The sequence below is a fragment of the Podarcis muralis genome, chromosome 15, assembly GCF_964188315.1.
Source record: "Podarcis muralis chromosome 15, rPodMur119.hap1.1, whole genome shotgun sequence".
Lineage (NCBI taxonomy): Eukaryota > Metazoa > Chordata > Lepidosauria > Squamata > Lacertidae > Podarcis > Podarcis muralis.
The window spans coordinates 41,646,129-41,666,765 of record NC_135669.1 but is presented as its reverse complement, the minus strand read 5'-3'; the positions used below and the strand labels follow the sequence as shown (position 1 = coordinate 41,666,765).

The 20,637-nt window shown below is 49.0% G+C and overlaps 1 protein-coding gene across 1 annotated transcript in view; it reads left to right on the top strand.

Annotated features, from left to right (window-relative positions):
* DOC2B (double C2 domain beta) overlaps positions 1 to 20,637 on the top strand; it is a 124,742-nt gene that overhangs the window by 19,835 nt on the left and 84,270 nt on the right. The window contains exon 2 of the mRNA XM_028707577.2: positions 12,957 to 13,036. Coding sequence (XP_028563410.2) covers positions 12,957 to 13,036 — 80 coding nt within the window. The remainder of the gene's footprint in view (positions 1 to 12,956; positions 13,037 to 20,637) is intronic.

Sequence of the window (20,637 nt, the reverse complement as noted above, 5' to 3'; positions counted from 1 at the left end):
GACGAGAGCCAGTCTCTTGAATGGCAAAACTTCCTAGCTTTTCAAACAATGTCTGGCATGGATGTTTTCTCGGTCTCTTGTGAGCATCAGTACAGAGCTGTGTCACAGAGGTCCAGGCCTCTCTGTCTGGTCCTTGGGCCTTAGATCAGAAGACTGCTGCTGGATCAGCTTGATGGCACACCCTCCTACATTCCTCAGATGAAAAAAGGGACATTTCTCCCTTCCAGCCAACTGGCCCTCCTCGACCCACCCCCCCATTTTGTGTGTGTCCCCCACTTCCCTGCAGAGTATTTCCTCTTACCATCAGCCTGTTGGATTTCTCTATCCCGTGGCGTAAAGGAGATAAAGAGGTATTGACCCTTCGCTATGTGCTATGTGTTACCCAGAAAAGGGAAGGATGTTAGGATATTGATGTTCCGTTCCACATTTCGTACTACTCCTACAATGGGCCACAACACACATGCCACCCTGAGAAAAACCCTAAATCCCAATTTTGTTTTATTCTTTGGTAGACTTACAAGAAGAAAAGCACACGCCAATAAATGAATTTTAGAAAGAGGTAAGATTAGAGGAGGGAGGCGCTGTGGGTTAAACCACAGAGCCTAGGCCTTGCCAATCAGAAGGTCGGCGGTTCGAATCCCCGCGACGGGGTGAACTCCCATTGCTCGGTCCCTGCTCCTGCCAACCTAGCAGTTCGAAAGCATGTCAAAGTGCAAGTAGATAAATAGGTACCGCTCCGGCGGGAAGATAAACGGCGTTTCCGTGCGCTGCTCTGGTTTGCCAGAAGCGGCTTAGTCATGCTGGCCACATGACCCGGAAGCTGTACGCTGGCTCCCTCGGCCAATAAAGCGAGATGAGCACTGCAACCCCAGAGTCGGCCACGACTGGACTGGTCCCTTTACCTTTTCAGATTAGAGGATGCACAAAGAGTTTTTGTTTTTTAAAATAAAGACTCTGTGCCCTCTGCTCTGCTCCCCCTTTTCTTCCTGCCCAGGATGGCTCTGCCCTCTGCCTGCCCCTCAGAACCAGCATGGCACATAGGGCTGGGCCTCAGCCTCCCTTCCTCCTTGCTGGCTCTACAGCAGCCACTGCCAGTTGCCCAAGGGAGATGGCTGGCAGCAGAGGCCGTGGAGAGGCAATGGGACAAGTGTCGGCTCATCTCCTCCTCGAGTTCAGCCGTGGCAGCACTGGCAGAGAAATTAGGGACATTCCAGTATCATATCAGAAGCTGGGGTGGCTTTCGTATTTCCGGGACTGTCCCTGGAATGTCAGGACACTTGGAGGGTATGTGATGGCCTATTTAACCCAGCACCCTGTCCAGCGCCGAGGGCCTTCTGGCAGTTCCCTCGCTACGAGAAGTGAGGTTACAGGGAACCAGTCAGAGGGCCTTCTCGGTGGTGGCACCTGCCCTGTGGAACGCCCGCCCACCAGATGTCAAAGAGAACAACAACTACCAGACTTTTAGAAGACATCTTAAGGCAGCCCTGTTTAGGGAAGCTTTTAAGGTTTAATAGGTTATTGTATTTTTGTGTTCTGTTGGAAGCTGCCCAGAGTGGCTGGGGAAACCCAGCCAGATGGGCGGGGTATAAATAATAAATTATTATTATTATTATTATTATTATTATTATTATTATTATTATTCTCACAAAAGCTGAGCAGGTGCTTTAGTGGGAAACCTAGGATCTGAGCACAAGAGCAATCTCCTCTCCCATGGCTTCCAGCAACAGGAATTCAGAAGCGTTGGAGGCAGTTGTGGCTAGTAGCCTTCTCCTCCTCCGTGAATTTTCCCAATCCTCTTTTAACGCCATCCAAATTGGTGGCCACCGCTCTCTCCTGTGGCAGGGAGTTCCATAGTTTAGCAGTGTGCGACATGATGGAACCCTTTCTTTATCCGTCCTGAATCTTCCAACATTCATTTTGACGCCCTCTCGCCCATCCTTGCACGGGGAGGAGAGTCCGACCGCCCTGCACCCGGCCGGATTTCACCCTTCTCTTCCAATGCTAGGCCGACTTGCGAAATGTGGGTCATCGCTGAAGGTGCTCTGGCCTGGCCGAGTCGGGAAAAGAGCAAAATGGCTAGGTCCTCTCTCACGCAGCAGCTGGGAGGTTCAAGGTGACTTTGGGATTGGCGTGGGGAGGGCGGAATCCCTTAGCACGGTTCTCCGCTCATCCATCACCTGAGCTCTGCCTCCTTGCTTAGGATCAGAGCTTCTTATGCAAAAAAAGCTTAGCCAGAGGTGAGGACACTCAAGGGCGTTTGCAAGCTTGTCCGTGGTGCGAGAGGAGCAGATGGTCTGTGGCGTGTGGCTGCAGAGGGGGCTTTAAGCTGTGCTGCCTCAGAGCTTGTGGCGGCCGAAGTCGGGTTTTATTATATGAGGGGGTGGATCCATCCATTTGCACCCACAGCTTCTCTGTGTTTCTGCGTTAGCTTGCAATGTTCCCCCTTCTAAAAAGTCATTCTGAAAATTCACCTGCGTTTCAGTGCAAATTCTTCCACCTACATACTTTGGAATGCAGTTTCGTTTTATTTATTTATCACATTGATCTCCCACCGTTTTTTCCTCTCCAGGTGGTGTGTACACGGTTCTGATCCTCTCCTCATTTAACACCTCATTTAATTAGGTTAAGCTGCTGAGGGATTGATTGTTAAACCGCTCTCAGAACCGTGGCTCTGGGAAGGGACTAGGGGTCTCCCTGACAACCCCCAGCGCCCTCATCAAACTACAGCTCCCAGAATTCTTTGAGGGAGGAAGAGATTGACTGTTTCAAATGGTATCATAGTGCTTTAAATGTATGGTGGCCTAAATCTCACTGAACACTGTACAAAACAGCCACCATTCAGTGGGTCTGTTGCACAATGCTCACTCTATTTCTTATCCTTTCCCACACAAAAATGCCTTGTCCAGACAGGCGTACTGAGGCTGCCCCCTGGCATAGATGGCTTTTGAAAGGAAACCAAAGAAACTCAATTTTTAAAATTAATTTTAAACCTTAAAGGGTGACTGCTAATCACACCGACTATATGCAACCTCCGGATTCAGGAGCAGTCAACAAGAATCTGACCCAGCAGGGCTCTTCTTAAGTCCCTATACAGGGAACTGGGAAACACTTCATACATGCAGTTCTCCCTCTCTTACTTATCTTCACAACCTTGAGGACTAGCCTCTTGGCTTCCAAAATAAAAACATTCTGAGTTTTTCAGGATGTACACACCACAAGCGCACATGATATGTATGGACCTGGTCATCCAGGTTGCAGAAGTTCATTGCGCAACTGCTTAACTACTAGTAGTAATAAGTAAAGGTAAGGGGACCCCTGACCATCAGGTCCAGTCACGGACCACTCTGGGGTTGCGGCACTCATCTCACTTTACAGTGGTACCTCGGGTTACAGACGCTTCAGGTTACAGACTCCGCTAACCCAGAAATAGTACATCAGGTTAAGAACTTTGCTTCAGGATGAGAACAGAAATCAGATGGCAGCAGCATGGCAGCAACGGGAGGCCCCATTAGCTAAAGTGGTACCTCAAGTTAAGAACAGTTTCAGGTTAAGAACGGACCTCCAGAACAAATTAAGTTCTTAACCGGAGGTACCACTGTATTGGCCGAGGGAGCTGGAGTACAGTCATGTGGCCAGCATGACTAAGCCACTTCTGGGGAACCAGAGCAGCACACGGAAACGCCATTTACCTTCCCGCTGGAGCAGTACCTATTTATCTACTTGCACTGGTGTGCTTTTGAACTGCTAGGTTGGCAGGAGCAGGGACTGAGCAACAGGAGCTCACCCCGTCGCGGGGATTCGAACTGCTGACCTTCTGATCGGCAAGTCCTAGGCTCTGTGGTTTAACCCACAACGCCACCCATGTCCCACATAGTAATAAGTAGGTGTAGTTAATACTACTACTCTGACCTTAATCCCTTCCTTCTAGAACTTGGAGGAAAACGAAGAAACCCCCACCGCTTCCAGCCCAGATAATGTGTGTTTTACTGGGCTTATTAGATGGGGATGACACGTGGCCATTGCAATCCTTCCTGCCCCCAGGCGACAGGAGCCAATGGCTGTGGAATGAGGTAATTGCCCTTTAAGACTGCAGGCAGTTCTTCAGAGGGCAAGGGACCAAAAGCAGGACCAGACCAGCCTCACTCAGCAGAGGCAACAGCTCCCCCTAGGTGGAGGGAGGCTGCTACAACCAGCAGCTTCCACAATGCTCTGTCCAGGGTCCTGAAATTGCCTTGCCTTGGGACGCAATGGGCAGTGGATACCCCTACTAGTAGGAAAATCTCAACTCTCACAAGGGAGAAGTCACAGCTGTTAAAGGAGTTTACATGTGTCAGAACAAAGTTGGGCGGGGTTAGTTTTCCAAAAATGTTAAGTCCAGGCTTCCCAAATTGGCTGGTACTGACTCCCTGGGGTTGACGGAACAGTGCAGAAGGGTGAATTAAGACCAAGGGGTTCAAAAAGGGCTTAGGCATGTGGAAAATAAGTTGATGAGGTTTAATCCCCCCCCCAAAATAATTCGAAAAACTATGAGCCTCAGAAATAAAGGGCATGAGCACGTACAGAGCACACCTCCCTTGGCAATGAGGAACTTCTGCATGGTAGCGAAGCATAAAATTTACATTTTATGATTCCTAGCAGTGGTGATGGGTAATTAATACCCATTGGTTAGATATCAATTATTTCTACCTTTTATTTCATTTACATTCCTAAGAATTTGGCTTGGGGGGTCAATGACAATTTCACGAGCTCATCAAGGATTCAGTGAACTCAGAGATTCTCAGACTTAAGTGATTCAAAATGGTAGAGAAACCCCAACTTCCCTTATTCCCGTTGCCAAAGTCTTTATTTCCTTTAAGAGCATGAGACCCTTCTGCAATATCTGGAAAACATTCCTGCCCACATCTCATTTTGTATAGAAAGGATCTGTCTACTATCTGTCAACTTGTTTTTATTATTGCTTGTTAGCTGCCCTGAGCCCGGCCTTGGCTGGGGAGGGCGGGGTATAAATAAAAATTATTATTATTATTATTATTATTATTATTATTATTATTATTATTACTAACCTACCCATGTCAGCCAACCCCAAGACCCACCAACTCACCTACCTACCGTGATATGACCATCTCAAACCCACTCCCCATTGAAAGAGTAGCAGGATAAATGAGGAAGGATTAAAGTTTGTAGATGTTCAACAACTCCTAAACAGCTGCTAAACATTTCCCCCCCAAGGTGTGACTGTGTGCATTCATGAGGACCAGAAACTTGAAAATAAAAAATCTTAAAAGTGGGTTCCAAAGTGTTCCGGCTCAAACTTTCAGACCAGGATGGGGAGTGGAGTAGATATTCTTTACAATGTTCCTCCAATCACATTGCTGTGATTTCTCAAATCACATCCCTTTCACGTCATTGGCCCATTTTTGCTTTGCGAAACTGTGCTTAATGCATTTGGGGAGGGTTGCATGAGGAGCTCAGCAGCCGTGACAAACCAAAGGCTGCCTCCTTCTCCTGCCAAGGGAGACAGACTGCGTTTCTCAGTTCTGCTCACTTTTTTACTTAAAAAAACACCAAAACAAGGCAGGGAGAGAGAAAGGAAATGTAGATATATAAAAAAGAGCATCTGCTTCAATGTTTTGGCTCCTTTTATAATCGCGTGTGTTGCTGAACAGAGACTAGTGCCTTCCCTTTCACCTGAGGGTGGAGGGAATTGTCACCATCTTCCTGGGCTGAAAACAAACAATCAATTCTCTCCTTTCTTCCAAACCCAGCCTGTGGATTTACCCTTGGCATTCATTCTCTTGCGCACAAATAGAAGGCTGCATGTGATCATTCCAGAACAGCAGAGGGTGGAGCTCATTGAGACTGGTGGGGTGGGAAGCAGGCAAGGCTCACACCTCCGTAGGAGAGCATCTGCTTGGCGTGTAGAAGGTCCCCATTTCAATTCCTGGCATTTCCAGGTAGGGCTGGGAACATCCCCTGCCTGAAACCCTGGAGAGCTGCTGCCAGTCAGTGTAGGCCATGGGTAGGCAAATTAAGGCCTGGGGGCTGGATCCGGCCCAATCACCTTCTAAATCCAGCCCACAGACGGTCTGGGAATTTTTACATGAGTAGAATGTGTCCTTTGATTTAAAATGCATCTCTGGGTTATTTGTGGGGCCTGCCTGGTGTTTTTACATGAGTACAATGTGTGCTTTTATTTAAAATGCATCTCTGGGTTATTTGTGGGGCTTAGGAATTCGTTCATATTTTTTTCCAAAATATAGTCTGGTCCCCCACAAGGTCTGAGGGACAGTGGACTGGCCCCCTGCTGAAAAAGTTTGCTGACCTCTGGTGTAGGCAATACTGAGCTAGATGGAGCAATGACCTGACTCTGTGTTAGGCAACTCCTAGTGTAGGTGGAGGGACGTGGGTGGCGCTGTGGGTTAAAGCCTCAGCGTCTAGGACTTGCCGATCGAAAGGTCGGCGGTTCGAATCCCCGCGGCGGGGTGCGCTCCCATTGCTCGGTCCCAGCGCCTGCCAACCTAGCAGTTCGAAAGCACGTCAAAGTGCAAGTAGATAAATAGGGACCGCTTACCAGCGGGAAGGTAAACGGTGTTCTGTGTGCTGCGCTGGCTCGCCAGAGCAGCGATGTCACGCTGGCCACATGACCTGGAAGTGTCTGCGGACAGCGCTGGCTCCCGGCCTATAGAGTGAGATGGGCGCACAACCCTAGAGTCTGTCAAGACTGGCCCGTACGGGCAGGGGTACCTTTACCTTTACCTAGTGTAGGTGGAGCAATAACCTTTTACAGACAGAGCTCCATCCTCTTTTCCTATGCACTCTACAAACACCCTATTGAAATTGAGGAGGAGGAAGCTGCCAGCCAGTTCCACCCCTTGGACAAGCAGGGAGTCAGAAGCCAGGCAGGTGGGGGCTACTGAGGCTGGTGGAGCAGCCCCATTCATGCCAATGGTCTAGCCTCCACCTTTCCAAAAGTATGAGCACAATTCCAGCAGGCAGCTGAGTTTGAATCCAGTTGTGAAGCACATTCGTGGAGGGTAAGTCTATCAATGGCGGTTGGCTGTGATGGTGATGTGGAGCCTCCAGTGACAGAGGCAGTCTGCCTTTGAATACTGGGAATCTGCCAGCGGGGACAGCTGCCACTGCACTCAGATGACCCAGCAAGGCTCTTTCTATGTGTGTCTGTGTGTCTCTGTGTGTGTCTGGTTAAACCTCGCAGGCCTCATCTCCATATAAACAGAGCAATTTTCAAAGGGCGCTTTTGCAAAACACTGGAAAATAAATCTGCTGTTTGCTTGCCGTAATGGGAATCTTAACGAGGCCCTGAGGATTGATCTCCCCCATCCAATTTTAATAGGCCGGGTTTAGCATCACAGAGTGGTGGCAGAAGGGGGGGGGGGAGAGAGAGAGGGAAACTGCCACCTTCCATTGGGCTGGGAGCTTAGTGGCCGAAAAACACACACCATCATTTGCTCCAGGAACCGTGCAGGATCAGGGCCCGGCAGCAGGTGTGCCACCAAAATGGAGTGACCTTTGCCAAGGGCTGTCATCCAATTAAAAAAACAAACGAACCATGCACACTCCAGCCTCCCAGAGCAATGGAAGAAGCCAGGGATAGTTACCGGTACTTCCCATTTTGCAGGGTCAAAGGGGGATTGTTCCACAGGCTGGCTGGTTGGCTGCCTTGCAGAGAGGCAGGCAAAGCTGCTCCCTTCCATTTTCTGGATCCAGAGGCAGAACGAAGTGTTCAGCTCCGTGGCCTTTGGCAGCCAGATCCTTCCACTGTATCCAGGCCCACGATACTGGCTGCAGAATCAGGCCATTGTCAGTGTCTTGAGTGCCAAACACCAGCTGTCCAGAATCAGTTGCTGCTTAAAAAAAAAATTAAATCATTAAGACAGCAAAATAATAGATTCCCACAAATAAGGCACAATAAAGCGAATAAAGACATCTGCTTGCAAATGCTAACCGTATTACAACAAATTGAAGGCGGCATGAGGCCTAGCATTACCATTAAAGTTGCTTTTTCCAGTGCATCACAAAGAATACCCATTTTTCTACAAACTTATTAGCTTGATTTATGTGTGCTCTTTCCTAAGTTAATTTAATCATTGTTACTATAGACCAAATCATGTCAAGCCATTCACATACAGTTGCTTTTTTTTTTTAAAAAAGAAGACTTTCCATCTCATTTGCATGTCCAGAACCTTTCTGTCCCTGTTTTTCTGTGTCCTTTCCTAACCTGGGGCTGGGGATTGGGAGATCTGAACTCAGTACTGTGCAGCCAGGGGCTGGGGAACTAGCTCAAGTTGTTAGCTTTGGGGAGTGGGTGTCTTGGGTTCAATTTTAACTCCAGTCCTGACACCTGGTGAGCATGGTCTCATCTGCGTCATCATCATCATCACTTATTATTTATACCCCACCCATCTGGCTGGGCTTCCCCAGCCTCTCTGGGTGGCTTCCAACACAGAATTAAAATACAGTAATGCCTCAAACATTAAAAGCTCCTCTAAACAGGGCTGCCTTCAGATGTCATCTAAAAGTCTGGTAGTTGTTGTTCTCTTTCATATCTGGTGGGAGGGTGTTCCACAGGGCGGGCGCCACCAGCGAGAAGGCCCTCTGCCTGGTTCCCTGTAACTTGGCTTCTCGCAGCGAGGGAACCGCCAGAAGGACCTCGGCACTGGACCTCAGTGCCTGGGCAGAACGATGAGGGTGGAGACGCTCCTTCAGGTATACTGGACCGAGGCCGTTTAGGGCTTTCAAGGTCAGCACCAACACTTTGAATTGTGCTCAGAAACAATGCATTTAAAGCAGCATCATACCACTTTTAAGCAGTCGTGGCTTCCCTAAAAGAATTCTGGGATCTGTAGTTAGTTCTGGGCGCTGAGACTTCATAGATGACCCTCTTTTCCCCTCGCAGAGGTATAGTCTCTGAGAAGAAGGATTTGGTGGTTAAAGCACTTTGGGAATTGTAGCCCCGCAAGGGGAATAGGGGCCCCCTCACAGCTCTCGGCACCCAAACTACAGTTCCCAGGATTCTTTCAGGGAAGCTGTGACTGTTTAAAGTGGTATGAGAAATGGATTTATAGCTGTGTCCCCTGTCTCCAGATCAGATAATTTATTATGATCAAAGACCAGCTCACATAACACAATAAAAACAGCGTGTCCCTTGTCTCCTATTGTCTCCTATTTGAAGAACTTCCATATGACAGGCTTCTACCATTTGAAGGCATCCTTTCAGAATGTGGGACCCCAGCCGTGTGTGTGGAACAGGGGGTGCCAACCTTTTGGGGGGGGTGCATGTGGAATTCCAAAAGAGAGCTCACTTTCCTCCCCTAGTCTCTCCGCTCATCCCTCCTTCCCTCCAGCTGCCAATCTTTATATGATTTTTCAGCCTCAGATCAGTCAGCTGGGTGCAGGCTTGAGTCTTGAAAGCCCACAGAGCTGGAAGAAGAAGCTGGATAGAGTGTCACTTTTTTGACTTCAACTCTATGCGCTTTTTAAAAGGGGGAAGTCACCATCCTCGCCACCTTGTGACCAAGCGGGCAGGGATCAGGGGCCCAGGGGGCTGTGGGAGTGCCAAAAGAAGTCCTTAAAAACACCCACACCTCATTGGGCAACTTCAGGTGCAGAAACAATCAACACTTTTCCTATGCCCATCAACAGTTAGCCCCTAGTGCAGGGGTCAGCAAACTTTTTCAGCAGGGGGCTGGTCCACTGTCCCCCAGACCTTGTGGGGGGGGGGCAGACTAATTTGTTTTTTTTTTGGGGGGGGGGGAATGAACGTATTCCTATGCCCCACAAATAACCCAGAGATGCATTTATATAAAAGCACACATTCTACTCATGTCAAAACACCAGGCAGGCCCCACATATAACCCAGAGATGCATTTTAAATAAAAGGACACATTCTACTCATGTAAAAACATGCTGATTCCCAAAGCATCCGCAGGCCTGATTTAGAAGGTGATTAGGCTGGATCCGCCCCCCAAGCCTTAGTTTGCCTACCCATGCCCTAGTGGGCAGGCTGAGCAGGCGGGCAACTCACCTTTGTCACAGTAAAGGGAGATGCACTGCATTCCTAATTTAAATCGCAATAATTATTTCTAAATCTGCAGCCGAACATGGACCTCAGAACATTGGTGTCCCCATTTTTTATTGGACAGCCAACCTCAGCCTGCCCTCACTGGAAGAGGCGGTAATGGCCACCAACTCAGATGGCTTTAAAAGAGGACTAGGCAAAGTCATAGAGGGGGGAAAAAAGCTATGGATGGCTACTAGCCACAATGCTCTTGTTTTAGCCCCGCTTGCGGGCCTTCTGTTGGGGGCACCTGATGGGCCTCTGTGACAACAGAATCTTGGACAAGATGGGTGAGATAGGAATTTTGAGGTCTTAGATATATGTTAAATGTTCACAAGTGTACCAACCAAGCACATACATAGATCAGCACAGGAAGACCGACCTGGAACCATTTTTGATTCCCAAACTGACCTCAATTATTTCTCTGCAAGGTCAAAGTGGGAAACCTCCCCATTGTCTCTTTCCTCACAAATCCTGTCTTAAGGGCACATTTAAGATATGAGTAGGGTGTGAGGCTGTGACCTGGCCCAGGAACTAAGTATTTATCATTACAAAAGACTGGCCAGGCTCCCCAGGCAATCCAGTCAAGTGACCATTAAACAGGTAACCTGGCAGACAGGAGGTAGACCAAGCACTCAGATTTCTGCTGTAGACCGCCCTTTCTGTGATGTACGTATGATGTTTCTGGGGGTGGTCTTGGACTCCAGGGAGGGAATTTAAAATGTCTACATAAGGGCAGGCACACCTTGGTTCTGGTTCCTCCTTCCTCCTGCGTGTGGTGAGTGAGGACTCTGTTGCAACAGATCAATAAAGATCAGGCTTACAAGCTGCTTTGCTTCTCAATATTCTCTGGTTGGCCTCTGTTATTTACTCCTACCAATAGGGAACCTATGTAAGGACTCTATATGGGCTCTTGGATACCCCATAAGGGAAAAGGACAATTTTTGTTTACAACACTGGGTCCCCAGTTTGATCCACCAGATCTCTTCTTATCTTCTTAACCCTTCCAAGTTGGGGAACCTGACCATCTCAGGTCAAGGGACAAAAGGTTCTCCAACGGAACAAAAATTTAATATGCCTATATATTATTTTAAGAAACAAAACAGCACAGCAGGGAATTGGGAAGTCCAGCACTGCCATTTACAACCCATTCATCATTTCTGCAAATCAGCATCCTTATCCCACCCTGTTCCTCTCAAATTCCCCCCACTTTTTAAAAATATGCGGTGCTAAATTTAACCAGCTTATTGGCACAGTCATCCCTCTCCTCTCCCCCCCCCCCACCCCCACACATCGCACCCACCTTATTTTCCCTCCACCATTCTGCCAAGGACCGGCTTTGAGTATGTTTTGAGAGAGAAAACCAACAGGGTGTCTTTCTGCTTCAATCAATAATCTCTTGTGTGGGAACAAACAGGCCCTCGAATTATAGAGGCTGGGCTTGCGAGGATTGTGTGGGAGCAGTGTGCAGGCATGGAATCCGCAGCAGAGCTTTTAGTTGCCCCCGCCCCCGCCCCTCCATCATTTTAAGAAGGCAAGTTTCTAGCCCTCATGCGACATTCTGAGAAAAGGTGCCTTGGAATTCGGTACTGGAGTAAGCTCAAAGGCCTTCTGAAGTGAGGTGGGCTGTAGATGGACAAAATCGAATTTAAAAGCCAAAGCAAGGGGGGTGTAACATCTGGGGAACTCCCCCCCCCACAGCTATCATTGGACTCCAGCTCCCATCACCCCTAGCCTGCATGGCCAATGGCAGAGGATTCTGGGAGTTGTAGTCAAACAGCAGCTGAACAGCTGCAGGTTCCCCATCCTTGTGACAGAGGAAAATATCCAGTGGAATGTCAAACATTCATTACTTAGAGGTAGACTTCCTTTGAGCATTGAAATTCCATGTAACTAAGTCATCCCCCACAAGTTTGTTTAATGTAAATCGCAGGACTATCACCACATCTTGTGGAGGTGAGTTCCACACATCAATATGGTAAAGATGTTGCACATTTTCCCCTCTCCCCCACCTCCTTTTATTCTTTTGGCCATTGATACATGTTGTCAGAAAGCCCAGAAGCAGATTCACTTGGAAACATCTCAATTCTTGGCGGAACAGGAAATGAGGATTCGCTTTGCCCCCTGAACTCAGTGCTTGTTCCCCAGTGACAGCTAAGTAGAGCCTCCAGGCTCAAGAGGAGTCTACCCCTTGGTGCTAGCTGCCCAATATTCTCCTTGCGGTTTTTTGCAAAAATAAAAATAAAAATTGGTACCTATTACTTGGTTAAAAAGGTAAAGGTACCCCTGCCCCTACGGGCCAGTCTTGACAGACTCTGGGGTTGTGCGCCCATCTTACTCTATAGGCCGGGGGCCAGCGCTGTCCGGAGACACTTCCAGGTCACGTGGCCAGCGTGACAAGCTGCATCTGGCGAGCCAGAGCCGCACACGGAACGCCGTTTACCTTCCCGCCAGTAAGCGGTCCCTATTTATCTACTTGCACCCGGGGGTGCTTTCGAACTGCTAGGTTGGCAGGCGCTGGGACCGAGCAACGGGAGCGCACCCCGCCGCGGGGATTCGAACCGCCGACCTTTTGATCGGCAAGCCCTAGGCGCTGAGGCTTTTACCCACAGCGCCACCCGCGTCCCTTACTTGGTTACAGAACTGCAAAATTCAGGAAAAAGTACAAATTGCAAAGGGTGCTTGAGTTTCAACTTACGTAATGTTTTGGGGAGCGCAGATCGGGTTGATCCAAAAGGATCCTGTACCCCTAAAGCTTTTGGTTCCTTTCTTTGACTTGATTTTTTCTCCTGTCATTCTGACTCCGCTTGAATTTATATTTCAAAAAGGGGCAAACACTTCTCTCCTCAATACATGTCTCCTTTTCATTTTCTTCCAGCTGCCCTGGGGACATTAGATTTCAGCTTGCTGTATGATCAAGAGAACAATGCTCTCCACTGCACTATCAACAGAGCCAAGGTGGGTGTCTGGTAATAGACGTGTTGCTCTAGGGATCAGCCTTCTGTAACTCAGATAGACAGCCTGGAACGATCGAGCCGCCTGCCGAACTCTTGAGGCTCCTGTTAGCCAGCAGTTGTTCAGCCTTTGATCAGTGTCTTGTCATTATTTTATTTATTATTTCACAACATTTATATGCTGCTCAATTGTAAAAGAAACCCCTCCAAGCGGCTTACAAAAAAACAACCCCACAACATTACTAGTAAAAACCATGGAAACATTCAGAAAATTATAGCTGGCATTAAACGAAAACACATCAGTTGTCTGGAGATCTGGGTAGGCTTGTCAAAGCAAAAAATGTTTTGTTGTTGTTGTTTAGTTGTTTAGTCGTGTCCGACTCTTTGTGACCCCCTGGACCAGAGCACGCCAGGCCCTCCTGTCTTCCACTGCCTCCCGCAGTTTGGTCAAACTCATGCTGGTAGCGTCGAGAACACTGTCCCACCATCTCGTCCTCTGTCGCCCCCTTCTCCTTGTGCCCTCCATTTTCCCAACATCAGGGTCTTTTCCAGGGAGTCTCCTCTTCTCATGAGGTGACCAAAGTATTGGAGCCTCAGCGTCAGGATCTGTCCTTCCAGTGAGCACTCAGGGCTGAGTTCCTTCAGAATGGAGAGGTTTGATCTTCTTGCAGTCCATGGGACTCTCAAGAGTCTCCTCCAGCACCAGAATTCAAAAGCATCAATTCTTAGCAGATGCCAAAAAGACTGCAGCGAAGGTGCCTGCCTGATATCAATAGGCAAGGAGTTCCAAAGATTATGTGCCGCTACACTGAAAGATCAATATTGTAACAGAAGTGAAACGGGTATTATGGGCTGGGTGAGTTCCGCAGAGCAAACTGGTCAAGGGTATTTGAGGTAGGGTGATCTCACAGGTAATCTGGTCCCCGGTTGTTAAGGACTTTGTATACTAATAGTAACACTTTGAACTTGCCCAGGCAGCAAATTGGCAACCATTGGAGCTCTCTGATCATGGGTGTTATATACTGACAAGGCCTCAATCCTGTCAGCAATTGGGCTGCAGCATTCTGCACTGACTGCAGCTTCTGGATCGAGCACAAGTCTCCCAAACATAACTCCCCCCCCCCCTAGAGCTCATTACAGTAATCCAGACTTGAAGTAAATCTGGGGGGGGGGGTATGTTCGGGACACTCAGTTCCTGGTGCCTTTCAAACCTCTGCTGATTTTATCTTAGCTATAAATGTGCGGATGAGGAGGAATTTGCGCTAAAGTCCACACATTTTCAGGGCAGGGGGAGGAACTGAAATGGACAGATCCAGCCATCCCAGTGCACAAGTCACAAGCAAAAGAGATGAACCGATTATCCTATCCCTGTGTGGATGTAACAAGTTGTACAGCAGAGGTCAATGCGGGGGGGGGGGGCACCTGAAATGGTCTAAATTGGGGTGGTGGAGGAGGGGAACCCAAAATGAAACACCCCTCCAGAACTGTGGCCCTTCTTGCCACCTCCCTCTCTCTGTAAGTTCCCCCCCAGTTGAAAAAGACAAATATAGACAAACGAAACAGTTTTGGGAAATGATTTATAACGAATTGAAAAAGATGTTCAAATATACTTTCCCAAAAAAGCCGGAAGGTTTTTTGTTAGGCTTGATGGGAGGAGGAAATAGAAAAAGCAGATCAATGGTTATTTATGTACGCTACGACCGCTGCTAGGGATGTGGGTGGCGCTGTGGATTAAACCACAGAGCCTAGGACTTGCCGATTAGAAGGTTGGCGGTTCGAATCCCCACGACTTAGTGAGCTCCCATTGCTCGGTCCCTGCTCCTGCCCACCTAGCAGTTTGAAAGCACGTCAAAGTGCAAGTAGATAAATAGGTACCGCTCCGGTGGGAAGGTAAACAGCATTTCCGTGCACTGCTCTGATTCGCCAGAAGCGGCTTAGTCATGCTGGCCACATGACCCGGAAGCTGTACGCTGGCTCCCTTGGCCAATAAAGCGAGATGAGCGCCGCAACCCCAGAGTCAACCACGACTGGACCTAATGGTCACGGGCCCCTTTAGCTTTACCCTATGACCGCTGCTAGAACTTTGTTAGCCCCTAAATGGAAAGTACAGGAATTACCAAGAGTGGAGGAGTGGCAGATGTGGATGGTTGATTACGCAGAAGTAGCAAAACTGACCTGCAGGTTCTGAAACCAGGAGGAAACAAAATTCCAAAGAGATTGGAGTAAATTTATGGATTGTATAAATAATAACGGTAGAAATTTGAAGACAATAGCAGGACTGAAATAAATCTTACAACTTGGACTGGATATAATAAGAAACTGTGGAAAGGAGATTGAAATAAGAAAACCTGTTGAAGGGAGGGAGGGAAGTCAGTGCTCGGCAGAGTGTTGGGTAAGGAAATGGATAGATGATTGTTGAATATTACTGTATTTTGCTTGTTTGAAACGGAAACCAATAAAAAGCATTAAAAAGAAAAAAAGACAAATGTAGGAAGTTGGCAAAGCAGTGAACATGTGGTGGTCTTCAGGACGAATGAGTGGGCAGACACGATACCTGGGTGTTCTCCAGTCTGTGGCCCTGAAGGTGGACTTACCATATTTTTCCGTGTATAAGATGCCCACATGTATAAGACGCCCCCTGTTTTTGGGGACGCAAATTTAAGGAAATGGGGGGGGGGAGAGATGGCTCAGAGTTGTTGAGCATTTGGGGGGGGGATTGCCCAGGGTTGTTGAGTTTTTTTAAGGGGGATTGCCGAAATTTGCTCACCAGCACGCGACACAAAATCCGCCCCTCGTCTGTCCCATCATCAGCAGATGCGGCCAATCACCCGCCCAGTTGCCACAGTGTCAGCCAATCAACAGCAGCCCTTGGCTCAGCAACCAATGACACGTCAGATAGCCGCTGACAGCCGTGGCAGCAACCAATCAAACGTCCACCCTTTGCGCTACCCATGTATAAGACAACCCCCACTTTTTCGCGTCATTTTTAAAGGGGGAAAAAACCTAGTCTTATATGCGGGAAAACACGGTACGCATCCAAAATGACGGAGCGAGTTGGCAACGTTGCTGGGAAAGTGGGGCAGGGAGTGCGTGTGACGATGAGTAATTTCCCTTCCCGTCCAAAGCAGGTTCCTTAATTGCCGCCTCTGTTTCCTTTCTTGTCGATATAGCTTTTCCCAGCCCACACTCCGCAACACCCCGCTTCCTGGAGATAATTTGGGGTGGGGGGGTTGTGCTGCCGCCTTCTGCTTTCACAGAGGAAGCTCGAGCCAGAATTTGAATTGAGGTGGCCATGGGGAGGTGGTGGTCTTCTCATCCCCACCATAGCTTATTGGGGGATTCATACAGCTAGGAAGAATGGGACCCCTGCCCTGTTCCTCCCCAAGTGAGGAGATGCCAGGGACTTAGCCTGGCACCTTCTGCAGACAAACAGTGGTGTAGCGAGAGGGGCGGCTGTCCAGGTCCATTTTTAAGGGGGTTTGTGTATCTGCTTCCCTCTCCCTGCTGGGAAAACCCTTCCCCACCAATATCTCTGCCGCCACCGCCCAGCCCTGATAGGAACCGTTTCCAGGTGGGACAGGAGAGGAAGCAGGGAGACTGCAGAGACGGAGGTCATGCCTCAGTGGCCCTCTCCTCCCGCCAGGCCAGGTCCCCCACTTGGCATCTGTCTGTGCCCCGATGGCAACCCACGCTACACCACTGTGCTCTAGCACTGAGTTACGGACCTTTGCCTGAAAATAAAGATCCCAGTCCTCATTAAGGACCGATTCAACTAGGAACACAGGAAGCAGCCTTATTTGCATCAGGCTATTAGGCCATCTAACTCAATATTGTCGACACCGGCTGGCAGAGGCTTTCCAGAGTTTCAGACAGGGAACTTTTTCTAGCCCAATCTGGAGAAGACTGAGGGTGTGTCAGGAGCTCGTCCTACTCTTGAGTAGGACCCTGGCAGAGACACATGCCCGACTGGCATGTTCCCTCCCTCCTGGCCGATCGTTCGGGAGCTTCAAAAGCTTTCTTCTGCCCGAACATCACAGCGACCGATGCCAACAGATATCGGCACACTTAGGGATCTGCAGAGTCTTCGCAGCTTGCGTGACAGACCTCAGCAACTCAGCATTTTGGCTAATCTACTTTATTTACATATGAACACACATGGAGCACTGCAACGTGGCTCCCTCTCTCTCTAGCACCAGACAGCAAAAAGAGAAAGAACAAAGGACAATAGTCCCACTTCATGGAACACAGGATTACAAACATCCTGTCTCCGTCACTTCCCACTCTGTGCAGTCAAAACATACACCATCATGTGATAGACAACAATCCCATGACTGCAACCATGGAGCAGGAATTCTAACAGAGTGAACCCGGGTTCTCCCAGCTAAGCTCTGTTACCGAGCTAAGGCCCTTCCTGTAAAGTTAAAGCAAGATGCCAGATATTGTGAGTCTGAATTTAAAAGCTCATCGAAATCAGCACAGAGGAAAGTGCCTTATACTAAATCTAGTCCTGGGTCTGACTCTGACATAGCCTTAAAATGAATTTAGATTGTCTGCCTCCAGTTAGGGAGTGTCTTGCCTTGATTTTATGTAAGCTGGTGTGGGAGCCTTTTTGGCTACAGTACAGGATACAAATGCAACAAACAAACAAACATAGTTAAACTGTGGAACTCCCTCCCACAGGAGGAGGCAGTGATGGCCACTAACCCAGATGACTATAAAAGAAGTTTAGACAAATTCATGGCGGAGGAGAGGGCTATTGATAAATGGCTATGCTTCTGAATACCAGTGGCTGGAAAACACAGGAGGGGAGAGTTGCTCTTTTGCCCGGATCCTGACTGTGGCCTTTCCAGAGGCATCTGGCTGGAGACTGTCAGAGCAGGACGCTGGGCTGGATGAGTCCCTGGCCTGACCCAGCAGGCATCTTCTCTCGTTCTTATCTTTGACACAACATCTACAGAATCCAGCTCTCAGAGAAGCTCGTTTTTGTTTTTAAGATAGGGTTACCAGACGTCCCCCGGATTTGCAAATCTGTCCCCGGACAAATTCCGTCCCCGGAATGTCCCTGGATTTGCAAATCTGTCCCCGGACAAATTCTGTCCCCGGAATGTCCCTGGATTTGCAAATCTGTCCCCAGGAAACGTGGCAGCAGCAGCCTCAGCAGCCCAGAGCCAGCCTGGTAGCGCAGTTGGCTCTGGCTGGCTTCAGGAGCTGCTTGCTGCCACTGCCAAAGGTGAACCGGGGATGTCCTGCGGGACAGATCTCCTGCCCCCTTCCCCCTTTGTTTTGACAGATCAGGGGAGGCTCAGTGTGGTGTAGTGGTTAAGAGCAGTGGACTCGTAATCTGGTAAACCAGGTTCGCTTCCCCGCTCCTCCACATGCAGCTGCTGGGTGACCTTGGGCCAGTCACACTTCTTTCAGTCTCTCAGCCCCACTCACCTCACAGAGTGTTTGTTGTGGGGGAGGAAGGGAAAGGAGAATGTTAGCCGCTTTGAGACTCATTCGGGTAGTGATAAAGCGAGATATCAAATCCAAACTCTTCTTCTCCTCAGGAGTCGCAGGCTGGTGGGTGTTGCCCAGAAGGGGCGCAAGGCATGCAGTTTCTCTGCCAGGCAAGGTGCAAAGCCCTTCTTTCTCACCCTGTGAAACATAAATACGCAGAGTTTTTAAAAAACTGGGCAACAGCCGCCTGCCCACGACTCCTGAGCCTCCCCCGATCTGTCAAAACAAAGGGGGAAGGTGGCAGGATCAGGGAAGGCTGGGGAGTCACAGGTAGGCAGCGCACCGTTGCCCAGTTTTTAAAAAACTGCGCATTTATGTTTCACAGGGTGCGAAAGAAGGGCTTTGCACCTTTATACAATATGCATGTGTGCCTGGGCTCAGGGTCTTTTGCCCCACCATCCCCACTCCCTCTTGCTACTCAGCTTCAAAAGGGGGGGGGGGAGTGTCCCCGGATTCATTGGAAAAAATCTGGAGACAAATTCCTGTTCCTTATGATTCTGTGAGAACAGGATGCTGCCGGACTGGATGGGCCTGATCCAGCAGGGAAATTCTTACGTTCTTAAGTTCTTAGGCTAGGGAACTGGACCTGCTTTTGCTGGCTGGAGATAGGTGCCCTGGAACAATCTGAGATATGTTTGTGTTGTGCGATATAACAGGAAATAAAAATAAAATGAAAGAAGAAAAATAAAACGTCTATCATGGACCAACCCATTGCATCTATGTGGCCACCCCTGTTTTGCAATCCACCCCCCCTTACATCACTGGAAAGCCCCCCTCCCATCCTGAGAGCGGGATGTTCTTCCCAGGTGATGGCCGCTAGCTTAGCAGAAGCAAAGCTGCAACTTGTGCGCAGCTCTGTTTTTCAAAAATCACATATTCTTCCCTTTTCTTGCAAAATGAAAAAAGAGCATTGGGAAGGAAGGGGGTGGTGAAGACCTAGTGGCTGCCAATTATGCAGCCGCCAGAGAGAGCCGTTTTGCAGGACGTGATTAGCAGCATTTAACAGCCCCATTTATAAGCTGACAAGGTGGTCAGGAGCGTCAAGTAAATAATCGTTATGTCGGGCTGGCCGTGGGTTGCACTGGCTTATAAATAACTCTTGCCATTTTCCTTTCCTTTCAGGGAGTGGGTGGGTGGGCAGAGGAGCCTTAAAGGTGTTAAGAAACCAAATCTATTGTTCTTAACAGCCATGAATGGCCATCGCTGCTCAGATTGACTAAGCCAACATTTCTCAAAGACTATCTGAGGCATTTTTTTAAAAAGGGAAGCATTCATCCCTCAAACATCCCAATCTACTTCTTCTTTGGCGATCACTCGTAGCCGAGTAAGATAAAAAGGTAAAGGTAAAGGTACCCCTGCCTGTACGGGCCAGTCGTGTCCGACTCTAGGGTTGTGCGCCCATCTCACTCTATAGGCCGGGAGCCAGCGCTGTCCGAAGACACTTCCGGGTCACGTGGCCAGCGTGACAAGCTGCATCTGGCGAGCCAGCGCAGCACACGGAACGCCGTTTACCTTCCCGCTAGTAAGCGGTCCCTATTAATCTACTTGCCCCCGGGGGTGCTTTCGAACTGCTAGGTTGGCAGGCGCTGGGACCGAGTGACGGGAGCGCACCCCGCCACGGGGATTCGAACCGCCGACCTTTCGATCGGCAAGTCCTAGGCACTGAGGTTTTACCCACAGCGCCACCCGCGTCCCTTTCAGGCACCTTTATTTTCATGAATACCCAGCACACACACACAAACCTTGTGGTTGGCATCCGTCTGTCTCAAGAGACAATGGAGTGTGCCTCCGGGGGTGAAGTCAAACAGCAATGGAGTGACCTCCACGAGGCGCAAGCCTGGGCAGTGTGTCTGGAGGTCCTGGGCTACCCAGATGACAAGAAATACACACACACACACCCCGGCTTCGCTGATGTGGCCCAAAGGAAAGCAGAGCACCAGCTTGGCTGCAGGAGCTGCTGGAAGGAGGCAAACAAGGCACCATCCAACCATTTTAGGGACTCCACGCCAGATTACACAAAGCAAAATGGGCTCCGTAATTTGTGAAAGATGACTAGAGCCAGACACTATCTCGAATTACATCTGTAATCACTTCAAAACTCAGTGG